Source organism: Dermacentor silvarum, chromosome 2, assembly GCF_013339745.2.
Source record: "Dermacentor silvarum isolate Dsil-2018 chromosome 2, BIME_Dsil_1.4, whole genome shotgun sequence".
NCBI lineage: Eukaryota > Metazoa > Arthropoda > Arachnida > Ixodida > Ixodidae > Dermacentor > Dermacentor silvarum.
Window position 1 is genome coordinate 154,810,944 of NC_051155.1, and position 24,021 is coordinate 154,834,964.

At 42.7% G+C, this 24,021-nt stretch overlaps 2 protein-coding genes across 2 annotated transcripts in view; one reads left to right on the plus strand and one right to left on the minus strand.

Annotated features, from left to right (window-relative positions):
• Positions 1 to 2: 2 nt before the first annotated feature.
• LOC119441939 (elongator complex protein 2) lies at positions 3 to 23,261 on the minus strand. The gene is made up of 19 exons (XM_049661745.1): positions 22,996 to 23,261; positions 22,835 to 22,922; positions 22,644 to 22,714; positions 22,410 to 22,554; positions 22,255 to 22,341; positions 20,752 to 20,886; positions 19,677 to 19,829; positions 18,103 to 18,198; positions 17,140 to 17,240; positions 16,274 to 16,396; positions 13,558 to 13,716; positions 11,471 to 11,659; positions 9,128 to 9,275; positions 7,842 to 7,972; positions 3,172 to 3,349; positions 2,842 to 2,963; positions 1,514 to 1,647; positions 1,357 to 1,452; positions 3 to 204 (listed from the first exon to the last, which is right to left on the minus strand). The coding sequence occupies exons 1-19, from the start codon at positions 23,116 to 23,118 to the stop codon at positions 69 to 71; spliced, it is 2,415 nt and encodes an 804-aa protein (XP_049517702.1). The 5' UTR covers positions 23,119 to 23,261; the 3' UTR covers positions 3 to 68.
• Positions 23,262 to 23,517: 256 nt separating this feature from the next.
• Positions 23,518 to 24,021, plus strand: part of LOC119441941 (E3 ubiquitin-protein ligase HECW2-like) — a 91,646-nt gene continuing 91,142 nt past the window's right edge. Inside the window, exon 1 of the mRNA XM_049661758.1 lies at positions 23,518 to 23,616. The gene's annotated coding sequence lies outside the window, so the exon portion shown is untranslated. The remainder of the gene's footprint in view (positions 23,617 to 24,021) is intronic.

Genomic DNA, 24,021 nt, shown 5'->3' on the forward strand with positions numbered 1-24,021 from the left:
GATGCCAACTGGAACAATATTTTTATTACAGCGTCATGCTTACATATACATTACAGAATATGTAGCCATCATGCTTGACATGGGATGTTGTATACTCGTACCATGTGGTCATCTCCGCAGCTTGCCAGCCGAAACGCAGCGCTTGATTTATGGTCTTGTCTGGGGCAAAACTTCAATCGTTTCACCGACATGTGGTGTGCAATCCTGGTTTCAATAGTCAAGGATTTCCATTTTATGTCTCTTCTAGCTTACGTTTTGCAATTACACAGAAAAGTATAGATGCCTTAAGGTGCAGATGCTACTAGTTTCCTGTAAAGGTAGTGCCAGAAATACTAGCATTGACAAATGAAACTTGAGTGTTACATTTAATACTTTCCCATTCAACTCGAGAGCATGATCTGACATCAGGTTTCCAAAGATTGTGCAGGCTTCAAAATAAGCATACATGCCGGAATTGCACCAACACCACAGGAAGTGGAAATGAAACATTTTACTTGCCCCTAGCATTTTTGAATTTTGTTTGTCTGCAACAGTACAGCGCAGGCTACCATTAAAGGGAGCAGGCCAATTAATTGCAGAGCAAATATCCCATCTTGCAAGTTGGGCAGCAGGTAGCACTATGTGCCAGCAAGCCTGTGTGTTCATGTTACCAGTTATCACCAAAACTGCACCGATAATTTATTGATTCTCTGCAAACACACGGGTTCTACAATGATCCATTCTCGACTCCTGCTTTTAATGCGGTGCCAACTTCCTGTGTGCTACTTTTTCCTATTCCTAACCACTAGTTCGTTTTCACGAATACAACTGCTTGCTTCTTACAGCAAGAGGGCTCAAAAAACTTGTTAATGCAGCTATGCACTGTTTACAGCTATGAGACCTGCACACTTTAGGTGGAGCTTACTGTGTCTTTTCATGCCCTTCCGTACTTAGAATACGACAGCATTATACAGACAGTTGAGTTAATATGGAACTCAAGTACACAGCATTTGTGGGTCAAGAATAGATTGGCTAGCTGCTGTTTTTGTGCACACAGAACCAGGACACTAGAACTTGATTTTCAGTAACTAGCGGACACTGCCAACAAAGAGGTGCGGCAAGTCAGTGCAGCATGGTTTGAAGGGTGCAATAAGCAGTGTGCATGTGTGTTTTCTCTGTGCTACCTCTATAAGGTGGGCAGCCAGAATAAATTTCACTGCGTCTTTTTATCTCAAGAAAACTACAACATAGCTATGGTTAAGCTTACAACACTGGCAAGGAAATTGCGAAATGTTTCTCAATAGGACTCATTTTCATCCTGTTTGCTGCATTCTGCTACAAACTACCCATAGTACTACGAAACTTGGCAAAGGATACGATTGTTGCAGTGTCTCGTAAGGAGTCCACCCAGATTCCAAACTCCAGTGGTGAAGGTGAATGGTTCCTTTCTCAAGTCCTACGGCTACAAGGTACCTGGATTTTCAACATAAAAGCTCTCGTACAGCTGCCAACACTGAGTCTTGCACTTTCTTACCTGTCACCTTTACAGAAGCTTGGTGCAAAGCTGACAGCTGTGGCTGAATCCTCCACACTCAACTGTGCTTTGCTCTCAAAGGGTCCCAGACCTGTTTCTGAAGGACCGTCCGCTCTCCAGCCCCAGATCACGACCTGACAATGACAAGTCATTCCCCAACACACAATCAATCTAAAGTGCACAGCTTAATTTTGCACATAGTCATACGTAACATTTACTGTTTGGCCCTATTTTTAACAGATAATACCTTAGATGCCACTGAAAAGCAATATCATATGAAAATGGACAAGGTCAGCGGCTTCCACATAGCATTTTCCTGTTTAGCCACGCTGGAGACAGCTTGCAACAAATTGATGGAGGAGCTGCATCGACAATGTCTAAAGGTAGGTGTGAAGACTAATATGCAGAAGTCTAAAGTAACATTAAAAATTAAATTATGGGGTTTTACGCGCCAAAACCAGTTCTGATTATGAGGCACGCCGTAGTGGGGGACTCCGGAAATTTGGACCACCTGGGGTTCTTTAACGTGCACCTAAATCTAAGTACACGGGTGTTTTCGCATTTCGCCCCCATCGAAATGCGGCCGCCGTGGCCGGGATTGGATCCCGCGACCTCGTGCTCAACAGCCTGTCAAGGAAATGAGGTTCTGTGATTGGCAGACAGCCTTAAAGCTTATCTGGGGCTTATCTAGCTCAAGGTATCTAGGGAGGCCTGGATCACGAGAAGGATATCTCGAGACAAAAACGGGTTAGAGTGCATATGGAAGACATTCTCAAGTAGCGATCTGCAGCTTATCAATATCCTTGAAAAGTGTACAATCACTGCATTCTACTGGCATTAACCTATGAGGCAGAAACTTGGAGGATAACAAAGAAGCTTAAGAAGCTACGGACCATGCACAAGTGATAGAACAAAAAAATGATAGGTGTGGCAGGGGTTAAATGGCAGTATGGATTTAAAAGCAAACATGGTTAGATGATGATGTATTTGAGATTAAGGAAAAGAAGTGCAATCAGACAGGTCATGCAATGTGCAGAGCATGTAACCGGTGTCAAAAAAAAGAAAAAAAAGAAAACCAGACTTGAGTGCTTTAATGAGATTAGGGGATCTGCAGGCACAGTTGGAATCGAATGGCACAAGAGAGGTGTAACGCCCCGAGTTTCGTCAAAGCCATTATTGCTTCTATGCCTACAATGTGAAGCCTCGTGAAATGTCTTAAAAAAAAAAAAAAAGAAAAATAGAGAGACTCTTCTTACTTACAGAGACTGAATACTCGCATCATTAAATACAGGGTGCCGAAAAAGTTCAATGTAGTGATTTCAGATTACCTTTTTATCCCTCGATGCTGTCGCAAAGTACAAGCCATCGTGAGACCAGGCGCAGCTCCAAATAATTCTCTGGTGGATGGCAGTTTTCTTATCGGCAAATGCTACTCTGATGAACATGTTTCCTAAACAGAGAGAGAGCAGCAGAGAAAGTGATAGTAAGTCCACCTTACCGTAGAGTCTCCACCCGTCTAAGTTATGACTCATTATACATAAACCAAGCCTCTTCGTAATTTGTCACCAGTTTGCTATTCCATAAGCACCAGTTTTCAATCTAACTCAAATTTTTTTCTGTACCTCTCAAAAAGAATTTAGAAGTAAAAAAACACTTACCACTGATGTCAATCCTGTGTATGCACCATGACCTGTCTCTTGAGACGCTCAAAAGGTGACGGTTGTCAGGCGAAAACTCCATTTGAGTTATTGTCAGGTTGTGAAACACAAGCTCCCCCACTTGCTTCCATGTGGCAGTGTCCCAGAGAATTATGGTCGCATGCTGCTGTGTGCTTGCCTGCGCTCAGGACAAGGACAAAAGGGGCAGACAAAAGATAACACCAGAGCGTTACAATTGTGAACATGGTCAACAGAACCCACAAGCCCATCTTCAGAGGTGGGAAATGCCTATCAAGTCACTTTGGAGCACCTCGTGAAACACTTCCCTATGTTAACTGCTGTCTACAGTTGACATTCCTTTACGAGTTATACGCTAGTATTTTATATGTTATAACATACTACAATCAGGGACAGGCTAAGAATGCAGAGGCAAGTGGAACGTAGGCACGTGGGAACAAAGGGAACGTAGGAACAAAGGGAACGTAGGCACGTGCTAGCAGCTAGCCAATCACGACATCTGCCTTTGTCCTGCTTAGGCTGTGTGGCATGCTGGAAGTTATTGCCCAGCTCGCTAGCATTTTATATGATATAACATACTTGAATCAGGGACAGGCTAAGAATGCAGAGGCAAGTGCTCTACAAAGGGAACGTAGACACGCGCTAGCAGCTAGCCAATCACGACATCTGCCTTTGTCCTGCTTAGGCTCTGTGGCATGCTGGAAGTTATTGCCCAGCTAGGGCAGCATTTTCTTCTTGAAGTGTGAGCAATGCTTGTGTCTACATGTCAAGGGATCAACGGGAGCCATTTAGCCTCCTGTGGTGCACTATTCTTCTCTGCTACTGCGAGTACTCACATCAGGACGAATTGGTGGTGATGAGATTCTTTGGACAGGAGGTCAGGGAAATTCCTCTCCTGATCCCTTTTCAACACACCCATTTGTGCTGCGAGTTGTCTTCCCCACTCTAGACCTGATGGTTGTTCATGTGTGTGGCAAATGACTGTGGCAGGCTCACTGTTGCTGAAGTGAGGAGCCACGTTCGTTGAAGCGCAGAGGAACAAAGGCACGCATCACTCTTTTTTTTTTTTTTAAGGTTTTCTGCTGCATTCTTGGCTCGTAATTGACTACAACATGGTATCGAGCAAGAGGGGCACAGAATGGCCTGTGTCAAATGTTACAGGGCCCACTTGCAAATTATTATCAATGCTGTTTTGAAGCTGTGTTGTGTACAGAATTCTGTACAACACTCGGCACACTCTGATAGTAGCATACAAAAAGATAGGAGCACTTCAGGCTTCTGACTTAGAGCATCAATAATGGAGGAGGAGACCCTCAACAGAGTCCACTAGCAGTTGCAGTCACTATACATGTGCCAGCAAACTCAAACACAGGTAATGCACGAAAACGCTGCCAACGTCGTAGTTCAGAAAACAAGGTTAATATCAAATAAGATATCCCCAGAGCGAAAAAACACCAAAGATGTAAAAAAACATGCTTAGGAAACTGTATATTGAAGCCATATTTGGGATGTCGATACGAAAGCTTGGCAACTGTATTGTCAACATGATATCCCCATCAGGCACTATGTGCACACGAAGGTAGTGCATCAAAATTAAAAACACTGATTAAAATTATAATATTTAAAATTTGTTGCAAACATCTTTAAGCACTTCTTATTGGACCTGTGCTGCAAGTTCAAATAATGAGTGTAAAGTGTTTTAGTAAAATGAGTTGGAAGGTAGACGGCTGGATGTGTGCCTTCGCAGTGTCAGTTTGTCTTCATGTAGCGGGTTCACTTCTTTCATTGTTTTCACAATGTTTTACATGAGGCATATATATTTGAAGTGTCTGAACAGGTGCTTTCCAAGTGTGCTAGACATGAAATAGTCGATATATTCTCATATCTGCCATTCCTATAAAGAGTTCTCACATGGAGTCTACCTTCTGTAAACTTGACAAGACTCAATGAACAATTGAAAATTGAAAATTCATTTTGCAGCTGTACGTTTTCATCACTCTGAACGTACAAGACATGTCACAAAGCTAAATTTCCAACGCAAAACAAATTTTCAAATAAATTTTCAATTGGCTCCCCCAGAGGGTGTTATTGCAAATTCGGGGGTAAACCACAGAAGGATTCATTCGGTAGAGTTTGATTCTGTGTTAGCATATTAAGTAATTTAACACCAATGTGGGCAAAGATGTTCATATTTGGCAACCTAAGTGTTAATAAGTTGACCGTAAACATCGGCTGAAACTAAAATGGTCATGATTCTGATAGCTACATCGGTACGATGGTGAATGGCACAGAATCTAGCACAGAATCAAGCACAGAATGGCAAGTCATCTGCTGAACTTCACTGGATGAACAAAGAAGTGGCACATGTGACAGAACAGGCGGTACAAGTACCGTGCATGCAGGGGTTCCTGCTCTACCAATAACATGTTCACATGGCCCTGGGGGCAAATGCATTGAAGCTGGTGCACAAGACGGAACAAACAGAGAATTGTACGATCCCAAATTTCTGATTTGAGTGGAGCCATAGGCACTGCCCAGTAAGAGCTTTCTGCATAATAAGAGTTTTTCGCCTCATTAGCAAGCAAATAACCCAAGCATGAAACACTCGCAGCAAATGCTGTTGTACACAGAATTCCAGCACTATACAGCAACAAAGCGTGCAACACTAGCCTGAAGAAGATGCTGCAGGGTAGCAGCCTAAAACTGATTGCAGGGCATTGTGCCTGCAATGAGAAGTGATACAACGCAACATGCTTGTGTAGCAATGTTATTCGCTGCATACAAGCCAGACATTATTAACTAGAAACTTCCACCAAGAGAAGCTGTCAGTTCCCCCACCTCGTAAGCACCTTGCAAAAAAAAAAAAAAAAAAAAACAGCTAAGTTGCTGCCCCGAGTCTCTGTCAATAAGAAATGCATTGTTACATATCATGTAGAAACAATTGGAGGATGATTGTCAAACTTGAGTGATGGCTTCTCAGTAGATCTGCTGAGATATGCTAATGGGAACACTCACTGGTTATTTCTACAGTAGAACGCCGGTGATACATTTTTTTTCTTATGGTCCCGTGAAAAACGTAAGAGCTGGGAAACGCAAGAGCTGAGAAACGGGAAAAATTGAAAAATGAGATCGGCACAATTTTATTTCAGTGCTAGCGCTTGAAAAAATCGTGAAGCGTTGCCTGGTGCATTTTCTCACGCCCCAGCAGCACAAGGTGTTTTTCAAGAACCTGCAGTGCCGTGTGGCTCTCAACATCGTCGCTTGGGCTCACGTATCTTCTGAGTAAATCTAGTGCCGCTACGGCTGACGAGGAGGTTAGCTCCGGCAGCTGCTCCCTCTCCTCCTCCTCGTCAAATTCTTCTTCGCGCCATGCAACCTCGGGACTCGAACGGCTCCGACTCGAAGAGAGTGAGCAAGCGCGCTTGGCGGCCTTGGCTACGTGCTCTTCTTAACAAATAGAGGGGTGCTTAGATTCACATGCAAGCTTTTTTCTCAATTTTTTCGCTAAAATAGAGGGGGGGTGCTTAGAATCGCAAAAATACGGTATAAAAGAATGTCGAGGCAGAAGGACGAAGCTTACACAGCCACTTCGTGCGACAACTCGCAACACAGAGGCGGCGCGAGAAAACTGCTGGTAGCTTGGACGGACCGCTTGGATGCGATAACGATGATGATGAGTCCACACCAATGCGACGGATCTCTGGGCAACTAAAACGGATCTCGAAGGCCCTGCTTTTGCTACATGGATGCGCCGAAACAAGTTTCAAAACTCGTCATAGGCACCACCTATGGATAGCAAATACTGATCTCGAAGGCCATAATTTTGCTGGCTTGAGCCGGAAACGTGATGGGCGTCGCCCATCGTGTGGCTAATCCTACAGTCAAGTCAAGCTAGGTGAAAAGTCAATATGGCCATTGGCACTGGCAGCTTGGAGTCTCGGTTTGCAATGTAACAAGTGGGAACGTTCCGACAGTTGCGACGTAACAACGGGGTTCCCAATGCATTGAATCCTATGATTCCTATGGAATCATAGGACCAGTCCTATGCCGGGACTGGCCAAAAAACGACGTAGCAGCCGGGAAAACACAGCAGACAGGAACGTAAGAGCAGGGTCCTACTGTATTCGTTAATGCTATTGGGTATGCGGGTGCAGTAACTCAAAGTGCACTAGGCAGGCAATTTTCAGCCTCAGCATGTGACGAGATGAGAGACACGCTGATATATTAATTTTCCATGCACCTATAGTTGTGCCATCAGATACACTGTGGTCAGCGTCTTGTGAAGTGCTGCTTGTGTTGAAAAGTGCTTTTTTTGGGTCCTGTGTACATGTGCCACTGCTGAGGCATACCGTGTCATGTTTGAGAGAAGAAAACTGTGTGTGATGTACACAGGACGCAAGCTCTGCATTCTCTTTAGTTGTCCAAAGCAGACTGCAGGTAGCCAGGACAGCACACCGGGATACGATGCCAACACCATGAATCCAACAGGAGTGTCACTATAATTGCTATTGCAATAACAAATATATGTGCAGATTTGAAGAAGTGTGGTACTAAGATATGAACATCCAATGCCTCACTCAATACCATAGTGTCCACAATGCTTGCTGGTCTCCAGGTAAATGTGCACAAAGGATGCTGATATGCTTCCATACCTTGCAGGCAGATGCAACGAGTTTGCCATCACGTGTGCTTGTTAGTGCAAATAGTTCGTAGCCATGTCCATAAAGCTTCCTCACTTCTGTCCACAATGTGTTCTGCAGAAGGTCTTCTTCCGTAGGTGGTTCTGGAAAAGCATGTAACAGTTATTAACAATTTTGTCACAGATTTTTCAAAACATAAAAAACTCCGAAATACAGAACTATTTGCAGTGCTTTAGAAAGCATATCAACACCTAAAAAATATACAATCTGTTTACTGCATGGAGATCATTAGAGATAGAAGATAACACAGGTGAACGGGTGTTGGTTAGCTAGTTTGATGTCCTTGTTCAAAGCTGTTTGATGGGCCTCAATCTAGTGATTCTAAGAGAAGGTTCAGTTGTTTATTCATCCACAGGCCATAAAAGAAGTTGGTTATGTTTCATCTGTACACCAGAAAATTTTGTTTTAATGTGGCTGTCCAAATACAGAACTCCTTCCTGCTTGTTGTGGCACACTTAGAGGACTGACAAGGACAAATGAATAGGAATGGGCAAAAAGATCGAAAACATTTACCACTAAAGTGAGTAAAGGAATTGGCTTTACCAACAAGATTGTGACCATTGCAGATATCTAAATACAGTGGAATCTTGTTGATACGATTCTGCATAATACGTTTTTTCAACTTTTTTGAGACAATATGTTTCTTTTTCTTTTCCCAATAATACGATTTGGTTGGATAATACGTTGGATGATATTATTTTCGGATGATACGCTTTATTTTCCGGTTCCCGTGAAGATCGTATCAACGAAATTCCACTGTATAACAAATATTGTCTTAGTATTCCTCGAGATGTTTAATGCTTTTAAAAATTAATTCACGAACTTTGTTCTGTAGGGATGTGGCTAACAAGCTTTATTCTCTAGAGTCACAGCTAGAACTGCAACACAAATGCAAGTATTTATGAAATTAATTTATGAACTATTCACGTAAGAGCAGTTAAGTTTGGTTGCTGTTATGCACTGCTTCGATAAAATGGGTGACGGTGATGTGGGCATGCATCTGAATAATCCAAGCGGGCCTGAAAAATCCGGCTCTGAAAACCGGTCGGCGGCTGTATTTGTACCTTCTAAAATAGATTATGCCGCAAACTGGACGAACATAAAGAAATACTTGTGAAAGCATTGGTGTCAATAGAACAACTGCAACAAGCTTTAAAAACTGGGCATTATATGATAAATTGGTAAATGTGAGCAACTACGTTGCAGTGACTGTGCAGCAGTAAGAAAGGAACAGCCACCTGTGAGGACAACGGGCGTAAAATAAAACTCTGGAAACTGGTTTTTTGGGTGTCGCTCTGCATCATCAATGCTGCGAGTCAGGTCGCTCTCATAAACAGCCTTGTTGGACAGCCCTAGAGAGGGCACACTGGCACCTTCAGCCAGCTCCTGGAGTGAGAAAAAGAAAAAAGAGGGAAACAGTGAAAGAATAGGTTTCTGTGCTCCCAAATACATGTTGATACAAATCATGATGATATAGTTTGGTGCCTTTCTTTAAAACTTGTGATCTAAACAGATTTACTGCCACATTTAGGCAGGCAAACACTTGTAAGTGGGCAATTGTAGCTGTTACACCAGATCGGCTTGAACACGCAAATTGAAGCAAGAACTTCAGCAATAGGAAAAGAACAGAAAGCAAAATTATGATGAATAAAAAGGAAAAATACACTAAAGGGGGAACATCACCACCAGCAATCACTTGGAAACGCAGCCAATGGAATTTACGGGTACTGTAAGGTCATGACATCTCTTTTTCATCATCATTCTTTTGCAGTTGCTGTAAGCTTGCCAATGAGAGAGCACTGCCCTTCATTACGCCTCGTTAATCTCATAGACAGAGAGCAGAAAGCGCCAATGGTGCCACCTTGGAGAACGATCTCTCTTCATGCCTGCCACTTCCGCTGGTCCGACAAACTTTTACAAAGATGGTAGCAGCTGCAACTGCTATAAATACATTGTTTCTTTTGCATTTTCATTGTTTAGCATTTCTAGTGTTATCACCTCTTTCTTATTACGCAACATGCCCTCAAGCATCAGGACATTGCAAATGTTACTGTTGTAGCTGCTTTCTGAAAGACAAGCCTGTCTTATCAGATTGTACACAATGCATATATAATAAGTGCCAGAATTATTGGGATGACTCCGGATTTAGCTTAGAAACACTTGATGATGCACTATAAGTAGGGTTGTTTGTTTTTGGTTGAAACCCGATTTTACCCGATTTTTACACCCCGAACAAGTTTCAGGAGAATAGGGTTAAACCTGATTTCTCCCCGAATTCTAAAACCACATACCAACTTCTTTATTATTTATTTATTTATTTATTTATTATTATTATTATGTTTTCTTTAATGCTGCACGGAGTTAGCGGAGCACACGCGCTAGCTACCCTGCCTCGGGGCAACGAAGTTAGATCCTGTTGGCTTAAGTGAACTCCAGTTACCTGTACATTTCACAAGCTGTGTGAAGCACTGTGGACGCTGCACAGCTCCAAACCAACTGCCCAAAGAGGATGCCTAACTCTGAGTTGCACTGTTAAACGGAACGTCTCAGACAAAGACTAAAACCAGCTAGCGTTACGGAAATTGGGAGCCATCTTGGATCCATTCCAGAAACCTTGAGCCAGTCATTTGATGATTACCGACCTCTCATTTCTGTGACCGACTACGTGGATTCGCTTCATGACGAGTTTAACCAGTACTTGCTGGAAGCGAGCCCCACTAACAAAGCTGTCGAACTCATTGAGTATTGCTATGACTCTACCGCTCGCTACCCTAGGCTGGCAAGTACTGCACTGACATTGTTGTGCCTTGCTAATGGAAGCCGTGACGTCAAGTGAACTTTCTCTCAGCCGAGATACGATCAAAGATCGGACAGGTCTCGGATGGAGACCAACATGTTGAGCATGCAGTTTATATGTATGTTAACAAGGATGTGTAAAAAATCGATGACCAGTTTTTCGCAAATAATATGTTTAATTTCCTTGAAGTTATCAATGCTCTTTACTGTCATTATTAGTTATTAATTTCGAAACAAACGCCTAACTTCAGAGTATTTGCTAGAAAACCCTGATGTCCCGCCGATTACCAGCTTGAAACAGATCCCTAGTTTTAAAGTGTTAGCATTAAGGAGCTCGTGATAACATTTGATAGAAAAAAAATTTTGAATTACTTACTAGTACATTTGTAAATTTAAGTAAAAAAAAACCCCGAATTTCAGAATGGTTCTACAAAAAACGCGATTTCTCCCCAATTATCAGCTTGAAAAATAGCACCCGATTTTCACCGCCCGAATTTAAAAAAATATAAAACCCAAAAACGAACAACCCTAACTATAAGTAGGGACTGACTGCAAGCTGTGCTGACGACTACTGACTTAGCTAGTGACTCCCACTGCCACCAAGGTGGTTGCTTAGTTTTTATGGGCACTATTTCTCCTAAATGCACACTTTTGATTTTCCATGTTGATCTTTCTTCATGTGGTTATGTGATGAGTGTTGCTTACAGCGACTAAGTCTTTCATTGCTGACATGCATTCATGGCTAGCATGCTACAGGCACAGTGATTCCGTTGTTAGAAAGGTACCTTAATGCTGGAGTGCTCAAGCAGATCGGCACCACACAATCTCTTGAAATTGTCGATGAAGTTGCGGGTGCCTTCAAATGCTCTCAGCACCTTTTCCTCAGCACCAGTGACAAACTGGAGCCGTCCAGTTGATGTGATGCACGCAAGGTCATGGCCATGCACCTGTGGCCTGGCGATCTCCTTCCAGGACTATGAATAAAGGACAGAAGCAATGCAAAATGCTGTATACTGTGTTATATAAATCTGCAGTTATTAACTGCTCTATTTCAACACATACACCTTCCCATCTTCACTTTAAAGAAATGCAAAGCAGGAAAAAGATAACTAAGTGATAGATTAACCAAACAAGTGCTGAAAGACATCTACTGTAGAACCTCATTGATCCAATCCCGTTTCGCATAATTTTCCGGCGCCAACGTTCGTGATCAAAAACACAAAAAATGATCCAATAAAGTTATCCGCCTTTTGTGACAGTTAATACGTTCCCGGAAAACACAATCTTTCGGCAACAACGTTGAGTACATCGCCAAATTGTGATTGTACGACACGCTTTCTGGCCGCTCGATCCCGAGGCGCGAGCGATCTTGAACAACCGCTCGGCGCAGTAGCTTCCCCACAGTACATGCCAGTGCGCATCAGCAAATCTCCTTGCAGGTCGTCGCATGCTGCATTCACAGCTATTGCTGCCAACCCCATCGCAATAAGCATCTTCATTTACTTGTCTGACAGCGCATGTGGCGTAGTGCCGTTGGAAGCGTACTGCACGCTTTTAATAAGCGATAACTGAAATGTGCCGCCGTTCCCTGCTGCAGGCAGCACGAAATTGAGCGTCATGTTTCGCTCTGGCGGCATCATATTCCAGTCGCCCACCAGTTCGATTTCATTATTATTTCCCTTTGCCATCATGAAACACTGTACAATAGGAAAACAACAACGTGCATCTGGCTGCTTGAGCCCCACTAACTCGATCTGCGTTGGTGTGTCGTGCCACAACGATCCTCGCCAGGTGGGCGCGTCAAAACTTCTCGCCGAAATGCCCCGCCCGAAGAAGCTGCTGACCCAGGCCGAATTCGAGGAGCGCAAACATAAACTTGCCGAAGCCGCAAAAATTACCAACTCTACTCTCGGGCCCCACCAGCTAAGCGCATGTCAGCCGTCTTGTGCTGCAACGATTCACCTAACACTTCACAATACGTAGATGTCAACTACAACTGAGTCTGCCAAATTCTTTTGTGACTTCGAATTGTATGTTTCCCCCATTAGAATGTTTTTTCTCGCATATTTTTCCAACACGTATCTACTGTACTGTAATTGCATACACAAATGGGAGCCAAATAGAAGTTTTTCTTGGCAATCTTGAAAACAAAAACTCATGCATGTAAAGCATTCGTGCACATTTTTACTGCATTCAATAAAGGCATTTACATGGGCAGGAGACTGATGACTACATAGGGATTCAGCTATTCCTTTTTCACATGCAGTGACTTACAAATTGGCTAACAATACAATACAACAAACGATGATGTATAGTGGCAGAAAACTTTTCCTGTTTCTTCACTATAAAGGCAAAGTTATAGGGGAAAGGTTTCTGCACATGTAATAATGCACCGAGAAGTCCAGGCAAATTTGGCACCCCCTTCGGTTTATCAGACCTTGTGTAGATTGTTTCCTTTCACAAAGACAGCCACAATTAAGTTGGCGCAAACACTGCACAACCACTAGCTTTTTTCTGTGTTGACAGTCATTTGTTGCTGAAGTTTGTCACAAGTATATGAAGCAGGCTGAGTAGCGGGCCTGCCCACGACAGTAGGCACAGGATGCAGACACCACTTGGCTCCAGAGACAGGTAAAACAATTCACATTTACCAAAATTGAAAAGAACAAATGAATAAACTAGAATAAGACATCCATATTGAGTCACAAATAATTGTTTTCTGTTTCGTACACTAGAAAAAGTGAAAAAAAAAAAAAAAAAACGCACAATCATTTCCAACAGAGGTGCAACAAGCAAGCTTTAGTCCTGCAGATTTGCCTTCATGGATAAAAAACAGTGTTCATAAGTATATCAGAAGTGTTAGGCCACTCACTTTGTCTTGAGGTGTGATCCAAGGAGCATGAAGTCTTGTGGTTTGATCAGAACTGCAACTCAGCAGGTATTCACCACCAGCAGACCAGGCAATGTCTCCCACTTTGTCAAAGTGACCACCAGGTGTCACACTGGTCTGCCACAGGTTATCTTTGTTGCCCTGGAAAAAAAGAAACAACAATGATAAAAAAGGGTTTTGTTTGGGTCCTTTGGTTCTAGTATGGAGGCTCGAGTAAGGTCGTAATTCGCAGAAACAAATTATATCACAGTTTGGAAGACGTCACGAAAAAATTAAATACAAACACAGTGCTACGTTTGTGTTTAAAAGATACAGCAACAATAAAGGCTACAGCGCCGTTTCTGTGTTTCCATTTACCATGTTAATCTTCTGCACTGTGCCACACTGCTGTTAAATACACAAGTTTTCAAAAGGCTTTGCAGCTGGGTGCATTTCTTTACATGAGCCCTTGTTTTTTATTAAACGAGACTGTGGAGCTGGTCAGAATGCTAAACTCAGTTGCAAAGACCGAAAACAATTCGGTCGTGACGAAAGACCAAAACACTCTCAAGGTTTCTGCACACAAAGACAAGAGTCAAGATAGAAGGTTGAGGGTGCAAAACAGGAATACAATGTCGATTATTAATGCAGCAGTGAACATACATACATTTTACTAAGACTGCAAACTTTCTCAAAAGTTCTGATCAGCTGAAACAACAATGCTCAGAGGCATGTGCAATGTGATGACAAAAGTAAAGCTTCAAATTGATATGTTTGAGAAGTGGTGAAGGTGACAGTTATTGCAGCCAAAGTTCAAGAAGGAAGACTGAGACAGTTGCCCAAGTAATACAGTAGTAAGAAAGAAATACAGAGTGCAAGACGGCTGTGAATACTAAAGCTTGAGGTTGAAAGAAACGAAGCTGGCTTATGTAGCGAAACATCATTGACAATGACGTTAAAGCCATAAGACTGAGCAGGTAATCATTAAAAAAAAAAAAAAAAGCAGGGCAAAGTAGTAAAAGCTTTTGCAAAAGAGAGGCCTAATACTGAAATGAGATACCGGAAATTGACAAGTATAGCTGCATGCATTGCTTTTGCCAGAGAGCTGGAAGAACGCCAACATTATACTTATCCATAAGAAGGGAGACGTTAAAGAATTGAAGAATTACAGACCCATTAGCTTGCTTTCAGTATTGTATAAAATATTCACCAAGGTAATTTCCAATAGAATCAGGACAACACTTGACTTCAGTCAACCAAGAGAACAGGCTGGCTTCAAGAAGGGATATTCTACGATGGACCATATCCATGCCATCAATCAGGTAATCGAGAAATCTGCGGAGTACAATCAACCTCTCTATATGGCTTTCATAGATTATGAAAAGGCATTCGATTCAGTAGAGATATCAGCAGTCATAGAGGCATTGCGTAATCAAGGAGTGGAGGAGGCATACATGAATATCTTGGCAAATATCTACAAGGATTCCACAGCTACCTTGGTTCTCCACAAGAAAAGTAGAAAGATACCTATCAAGAAAGGGGTCAGGCAAGGAGACACAATCTCCCCAATGCTATTCACTGCATGCTTAGAAGAAGTATTCAAGCTCTTAGACTGGGAAGGATTAGGAGTGAGGATCGATGGCGAATATCTCAGCAACCTTCGGTTTGCAGATGACATTGTCCTATTGAGCAACAATGGAGAGGAATTACAACAAATGATTGAGGACCTTCATCGAGAAAGTGCAAGAATTGGGTTGAAGATGAATATGCAGAAGACAAAGATAATGTTCAATAGCCTGGCAAGGGAACAAGAATTCAGGATCGCCAGTCAGCCTCTAGAGTCTGTAAAGGAATATGTTTATCTAGATCAATTACTCACAGGGGACCCTGATCATGAGAAAGAAATTTACAGAAGAATAAAATTGGGTTGGAGTGCATACGGCAGGCATTGCCAAATCCTGACTGGGAGCTTACCACTGTCGTTGAAAAGAAAAGTGTACAATCATTGCATTCTACCGGTGCTAACATACGGGGCAGAAACTTGGAGGTTAACAAAGAAGCTCGAGAACAAGTTAAGGACCGCACAAAGAGCAATGGAACGAAAAATCATAGGAGTAACGTTAAGAGACAGGAAGAGAGCGGTGTGGATCAGAGAACAAACGGGGGTAGACGATATTCTAGTTGACATTAAGCGGAAGAAATGGAGCTGGGCAGGCCACGTAATGCGTAGGATGGATAACCGGTGGACCATTAGGGTTACAGAATGGATACCAAGAGAAGGGAAGCGCAGTCGAGGACGGCAGAAAGTCAGGTGGGATGATGAGGTTAGGAAATTCGCAGGCGCAAGTTGGAATACGCAAGCGCAAGACAGGGGTAATTGGAGATCGCAGGGAGAGGCCTTCGTCCTGCAGTGGACATAAATATAGGCTGATGATGATGATGATGATTGCTTTTGCTCACTGCAAATAAATGTCTGCTTAAAAAGAAAGACCCCTTTCTTTCTCCAAAATCAAAACATTAACATACCAGCTTTTTGCCTTCCTCATATACAACATGTACTGCAATACAACCTCAAAACAACAAATATTTAAGAGTACTGCTAGAAAAGATTTGAAAGGTGCATCCAAACTGCAGTAAATATGTGTCAGGTTGCCATGAATGTGGCCAATGAGTCAATTAGCCCAGTCTCTGCAATTGCTCGTAAATATGAGCAGCATACCTCTGGCCTCTTCCACATATGAAATGAGCCCTGGAAGCCATGGCCTAAGATTCTGTTCCCATTGGGGCCAAATACTGCGCCAAGAAAGCCCAATGTGTTTCCACCTATATCACCAAACCGAGCCTGAAAAGGAAAGACAGAAGTAGTTTCACAACAGCATCATAATACACTCCTCACAAAAACGATCTGCTGCAAAAAAGCTTCAGTCTAGCCCATCGTTGTGTCCATAATGGTGAGTATGTGAAAGCTTGCACAAGGCTCTCAACTTCATTCCAGATATGTTAACTTTGTCATCGAAGAAAGTAGTAGCCATATCATGCAGCCATTGCAACTGCACCGAGTGCAGAAAAGTTGCTTGAGGCATTAATGAGTAATGAGTGCATACTTTGAAACACATACTATGGAGCAGGTCTGTTATAAGTGCATCTCTCAGCCAATTCAGTGCTTCAGGCAGAGTCATCGATAGTAGCCTCAAGGCAGCAGATTGTTGCCCTGCAGGCAAACAGCTTTCTTTTTTGGCCATGTGCATGCTTGCAGTCACGACAATCATTTGTTGCCGATATTTTCCGACAATATTTGATGCAAGCTGAAATGCCAAACCCTAGTGGTTTTCATACACTGATATAACGGAGCATGTGACAGTCCAAATAATTAAGTGCTTCAGACAATTTGCTTGGTAATAGTATCTAGTTTGCCCTTGCCTGAATCACTAGTTAAGTTTGTATTCTACCTGTACATGGCTTGTTTTACTACCTAACTCGTTCTATTATGTAACTTTTTTCGCAATGGTGATCTTTGAGATTACAAGCTTTCTGTAAGAACGGTGCTTCCAATTGAAACACTCAAATTTAGAAGAATGGGCTCACCTTATCGAGCCATAGCCCTGTTGAAGTGTCCGGTTCCCATACGACAACAGTCTTGTCCATGGATGCTGAGAGAAGACTGTGCAGTTCACTCCCATCTTCACCTAATATGCATCAGCAGTGTAAGTCTATCGCACAAATGGCACAGGCATGTCTTCATACTACTTTTGCTTTCCTTTTGGCTTACAATCTTTAACTGCCAAATAATAAGAACAATTCGTTAAAGATCATTGATGGGAGCTCTCTTATCTAGAGCCTGACAACAATATATTCTAATTTGCTAGTTGGGACCACCTAGGGCACTATATTATGGAGCCGATGCTCAGTTACGCTGTGTTGCAAGAAAACACGAACAATACAAATTCTGAAGCACCAATGCAAATGATGTGTACTGTCCATATGTTGTGGTTGCCACATCTTGATGGTACCTACCTTACCCCATCAGAGCATACTCCTATGCAAGGTATTGCAGAGAAGCCCTTTTCATTATTAATATATAGTGTATTGTAATGAGGAAGATGAAGTTGGCAGCTCTGTGCCACCATCGCTGGGGTGCAAAACTTCAGCTCGCTTTGCTGCATTCACTGGTGTGGTGCGACCATTAAGGAATTCCTTTGAGTAGCTTCCAAACTGCAGCTTTGAAGGTGCACCTAGTCTAACTCAACTATGCCTGACAAAGTCATCGGACAAACAACTACTATCCAGCCTCTGGCCATCATCTGTATTGGCATATTGCATGACCATGCAATATTTAGAGGCACTAATGCAAAAGATGTTGAGGACCAGAGGACGAGAGCGCCTTCAATAAGTGGAACAGTGCAACAAAGCTCAGCAACATAACTTCTTACTTGATGGCACAGTCCATCTTTGGTTCTGCAACTATGAAGCCAACAATCTCCTTACTGTATTTAAAGCACACACAAAACAGTATTTTTTTTTTTCTTGCCAAGGCATCTTTTACTTCACCTTGTGATGTCACTGGGCACCAGTGCACGCTATAAACCCAGCCCTCATGACCAGACAGAACTGTCTCCAAGCCAACTGCAAATGCTTGAGCAGATTCTGTAATAGAGCAAGGACAAAATGAAGCACAGTTAAGCCATGGTCAATAGGTGTCTTACTCAAACGAGGTCTCTCAAGTCCTAATATGTACCTGGCTGTGGAAAACAGAAAACAGGCTGTAAGAGCATCATCAGCACAAATGCAGCACAAAATATGAGCTGTAGTGGTAGCAGAGTAGATGGTTTCACCCAGTGACACAGGAATAAAGTGATTTAGCATGTTTTAACATTTAATAACTGGAGGGCATACATTTAAGTTACCTTTCAGCATTAACTGTGCTTTGGCCTTTACAAAAGCCTGGAGTGATTCTCTTTAAGATTACTCAATATGCACATGGCCACCTTGATTATTACACAACTTCTTACATCGATCTTGCATATATATCCTTTTTCCATGCTGTCACGTGGCCACAACAAAGCTTTCTTGACAATTGCACGAGAAGCATTCACACAGCAGCATTAATGCTGATGCCTAACGTATGCTCCGACATTATCTGATCCCCCGTACATTGTGACTCTTTACTGCACTGTCTAATAAGGCACACCCTAAATATCACATGCTCAGTCAGATGCTGCTGTGCTCCATGTGCCCTACTGTATCGTCTCAGCATCTGCTGCCAATGAAAAGCCCCTGGCCTTGTCATGCAAATGCTTATATTATACACTAAGGAAAGAAATAGGTGAGCCACAAATAAAAGTCGCAGTTTTGCCCAAAGGAAAACAGAACTGACAGCAATAGCAAGCTATCAAAATATATCACATATAGTAAGGGCCGCAGTTTTATAAGGGCAGTATAAATTGCAGTAAACATTCACTTACTACTATACAGGTCTGTGTGGTGTCAGACTTGATGACTGCGAGCACTCACAGTGACAACTCTGATTTGGTGAGGAGCCCCAGTAGCAAGGAGGGCGCGTACTTGTTCCAAAGTGAACATTCCGTACTGCTGCTCCCTTTACTAGTATTTCACTTTGCAATGCCTCTGAAACTCAGCAAACTGTGCGACTTCCGCAAACGGGACAGCTCGTGCTTGTCCTCACACCCAGGACAGCATGAAAACTATGTGAACGTCCCTGTAGTGTCCATGTAATTGTTGTCACAATAAAAATGATTAATAAATGAACACCAGTCAAGGACTAGCCACATGAGGATGAGGAGTCAAGAACAAGCTAGGAACTGGGAAGCAACCGCAAGACGGCTGGCAGCTTGAACTTTACAAGCTCCACAGTGTGCAGTCAAAATGAGTGTCAACACTTCACTGCTTGCGGACAGCAAGTTGTCTGCTGCAACATACTTATTTCCGAACTGCGAGTTCAGTATCTCGGAGTGGCTGCTGGAAGGGGATTTTATTTTACACCTACCTTCATTACCTGATAAAACTCTTTGATGGCTCCTGTGAGCTTGCACGGCTGGTAAAGCTCACCCAACAGTATATATAAGTGCTACTACATTCAAAATGACAAACTGCAGTTTGCTCACCGTCAACTGTTGCCGTAAACGTAGTGCCTTGAAGTTTGACTTCGTCAGCAGTGCTGTCAGTGTTAACTGACTTGTCATCCCTGCTTGGTGATATCTTCCATATTCGTATTACACTATCTTGACTGCAAGAAGCAATAAGTATGCTGTTGTCAGCTGAAAGAAAACCCAAGGACTGTTATTTAAAGGAAAGGTAATCAACACAGTAGGAGACAAAACATGGCTTTAAAGGGCCTCTTCACTAGGCCCCGTTAAAAATTCCGGTTATACAAATTTATAAAGCACCATCCCAATAGCATTTCAATAGCGCTAAAAAAAGATTTATTAATAAAGTTCAGGTACCTTAAAGAGTGTAGGTACCCCCCCCCCCCTCCCACCACGAACACAGAGAACTCTTTTTTTTTTTTTTCGTAAATTGCAGTGTCTGGTTAGAGTAAGAAGGATTTAAAAGAGCAATGACAATGAAATTGAGCAGAACAGAGTGTCTAGTCTATATATTCTATACAAGAAGCAAAGACACAGGGCATATGAAGGGATGGAAGCATATCAAATGCACATGTGCACAACAGAAAGCATGAAGTGTCTTCTATTGACATTTAAGGTTGGTATAAGTTTTTAAGTTGGTTGGTATTAAGTTGGTATTCGAGGCTCGTGCAAATTCTGCTTATTAAAGTGTTCACAATTTGGTGCCTCTTTTTGAAATTTTGTTATAGCTTTATGAACCTCAGATGAATTAGCCCAATGCTCACAGTGGTGAAAAGCCACAATTTATATAACACCGCTGTAATACCACATGGTAGGGCTAAAACAAACCAATATCACAAGTTGTTTCTTACAGCACAAAAAGGTAATAATAATATAAAGAAATTACAAATGCCTCACTTGGTGAGGCTGGATGCTCAGCTCAACAAGCACTTCTCAGGTCTCAAGCTACTGCTGTTAACTAAATACAAATGGCTAAATATTTCTAGCATTTTATCCCACTTCATTTCTTGGAAAAACAGCAACAGTTCTTCCATGCGTGAGAACAGTGTGAAATGAAGTACATCAATATGTTTGAAGCTGGAGAGTTTGTTACCGCATTCCTCGAAGGCAATGCCTCTGATCCAATCCTCATGACCATATAGGGTATGGCACTTCAGGAAGCCTGCTGTCGTATCCTTGTAGTAACAGTGGACCATCATGTCATTGCCACCATAAGCCAGCAGCGGAACTGTATGACAAAGTTTAGAGGATTTGTGATATGTATATGAGATAAGCCTTTATAACAGCAGTTTACAGTTTCATACCATCAGTAACACCACATTTTCCCCCTGCAAACTTGTGACATTAATTACTGCTGTTGAAAAGGTTGTGGGCACTATCAGCTAAGTGCCCTGGTGAATGCCCTGGCATACTCACCAGCTTACTGGTGAGTATGCCAATTAATATTATCGCATCCTCCGCCAGGTGACGCCTGTCACATATGAAGTGTCTCCACTGGATGCCAGCGTGCCTTCACCTCGATCTGACATCATCCACCTCAAACCGTTCCTTCCTGGAACCAGTGAGTCGCACCAGCAAGGTGCTTCTTTCGACGGGGGTAATGTCACACTATGTAATGTGGAAAGAAGAGGACATGGTTGGTGCCGTGGGAGACGACAAAGAAGATTCTGGGTTTCGCTTCTCTACGCAGCCATTAAAACCCATCTGTAAATACCAGTACCAACAGCAACGCCTCGCGAACGCTACACCAATCAGAAGACAACCAGAAAGCACGCACGCACAACTGCAATGCTTCTGCAAGCTAAATGCTGTGTCAGGAGTTTATAAATTACATTACAGTGCATTACAACAATGACTCAAAGTCCAACAAGAACACTAGGTGAAAGCTTGTGTTGCTCTGTCCCCCTTAGAAAAACACATTATGCAAAGCACCAACAGCTATTTTTCTTTTTTTCATTGTAGTGCCCTAGCTCACACTTTCTGCAGACCGTTCCAAGCACAATCAACTGCTGTAAAAAAGCGGTGCAAATGTTGCAGCTATATTACCAGCACTAATTTACTTACGCATTATTATATTAAGTTATTACATTGCATGAACCGCTGTGATCCCTGCTTCAAATAAATTATGAACATCAAGCATTACGTGGATTTGTAGTGCAGCTTTCTTCTCTCTTAGCATGTTCACAAACTTGGTAGTTCACAGGCAATTTCACAGTGATCAATACTGTTGTCCACCAGAGCAAAACAGCTTTACTAATGGGATAAATTGGATAAGAACAGGCCTCCAGCTGGTGTGCGGCCTACGTCCTCCTCTTCCTTGCTTTCAAGCTAGCCTAAAACACAAGGTTATCACTACTTAACATGTATGTATGGATATTGAGCACAAACACGAAAAGTCACTAAAGGCACTGCAACCTTGTTTCGCTAATGTCAAATTCATCAAATAGGCATGTCAGCATAACAACAATTTTAATTTGTACCTGCTGACATTTGCCTATTCTGTTAGATATAGGTATATGTATATAAGACCTTAGTCGTGAGTGAGATGTTGAACACAGTTCACTGCTGTAAAACGGCAAAAACTATGAGTACATACCATATGTGGATGGCAGAAAACACATCCTGATGTCCATTGCAAAGTTTCCTTTCAAATTGATCTCTTGGGCACATCTCACCGTGAATCCTGCGAAGATTTGTTTTTAGAATGTGGCAATGTTTTGAACTGTGTCCCGAATTCATAACAAACAGCACCTGCGTCAACCTCCCATATCCGAATAAAAAAGTCTCCGCCAGCGCTTGCAACGATGATTAGGTCGCTTGTTGTAGGTGCCGAGTACAGAGCATCTGCCGTCGTCACAGCGCTTTCGTGGCCAACAAGCCGTGCTGCTGGAATAAACTTGTAAATTGACACATTAGGAAGTTAGTAAGTTCCCACGTAACAACCACAGATTCACCCTCTGCGGCCCTATTCGAGCAAACCCTTACATGATCGTCTTTCTTGTCCCATATTGTAATAGTTTTATCCACAGATGTGCTCAGTAATGCCGTTTCTGCACCTGAAGAAAACGATTTATCAATCAGCAGAGAAGACAACGCACTATTAGGTATCATGCTCGTCATCCAACCGGCGACGATTCGCAGGAACAACATCAAATCGAAAAGTAGTGTCAGCTCACTATTTTTTCTGCGGATCCACCTAACGCAGTTAACCTTGGCGCTGTGGTTGATAAGGGTGTGCGTGACAGCACCAGCACCACCGTTGGCCTGCGCAATCGACAATATTTAATTCAACTAATATCATTGGTACTACGGAAAACTACGGAAATGAACGCAATACCTCTGGATCGTACAAGACGACAGCATTGCAGGCTGCATAAGCTACGACATTGTTACGGCCCCAGTCCAGCGCTTGGGGGTTGCGATTGCAAGCACAGCTCGTATATTCTACCCTGACAGCCATCTAGTATTCTCGTTTCATGCTCCCGAAACTAGTTGACACAAACACAACGACCACCACATCACATGCTCGAGATACACGTGCAGTCACACCAAAACATAAACCGCGCTTGGCTTGACTAGCCGACGAAACGGAGAGAACAAGCTGCTCCGAAGCTGCTGATCGCTCAGTCTTGCCAGGTGCGATGTGAGAGCCCTCATGCTATGATTATGTCGCGATGTCGAGAGACGAAGAAATAATTTCAGAAAAATAAATAATCAAAATTGACTAATTTCGTGCGTAAAATGCCGAAAAAATTTATTGAAAATGTAAAAAGCATGTTTATAAACGCTTGTCTTTATTTTGCGGGACCTATCAACTTTTTGTAGTTTTTTTTCTGTTTGTCGATCAGTTCTGCCAGGCAGGCGTAACAAGATGGTGGGGATGTTATGCGAGTGATGCTCAGCGTACGGGATTTGTTATGATTGTGATCCCAGCCGCGTGTTAGGATTCTCGTGCAAGGTAAGCATCTGCACTATGTTTCTATATCTTTAAATGTAGCGCAGGTAATGGCGGTCAGCTCGAGATGCTGCCTATTAAATGCTTATTGTGACGAAATATTGCCAGCTTCCTATCCTACTAAGCCTAACGTTCTGAACCAATTTCCATCTCTCTGGCCTTATTAAACTTGTTGACGATCACATTGTTGGCAGAGCGACGTGTATATCAACCTGAGCCCGCCTAGTGGCGTCGTATGTGATACAACAGTGTAGTCTTTCATGTGTGCGTCCTCCCTCTTCTACGACACGGGCTTGTCAGAAGTAGAAAGCGCTTCCATCCTACTTCGCCGGACCTACGGTAGGTAGCTGCCGAAATTCCGACAGTTTTGATTAGCGTGAACGCCCCTGAGCGCATCCTACAGACACC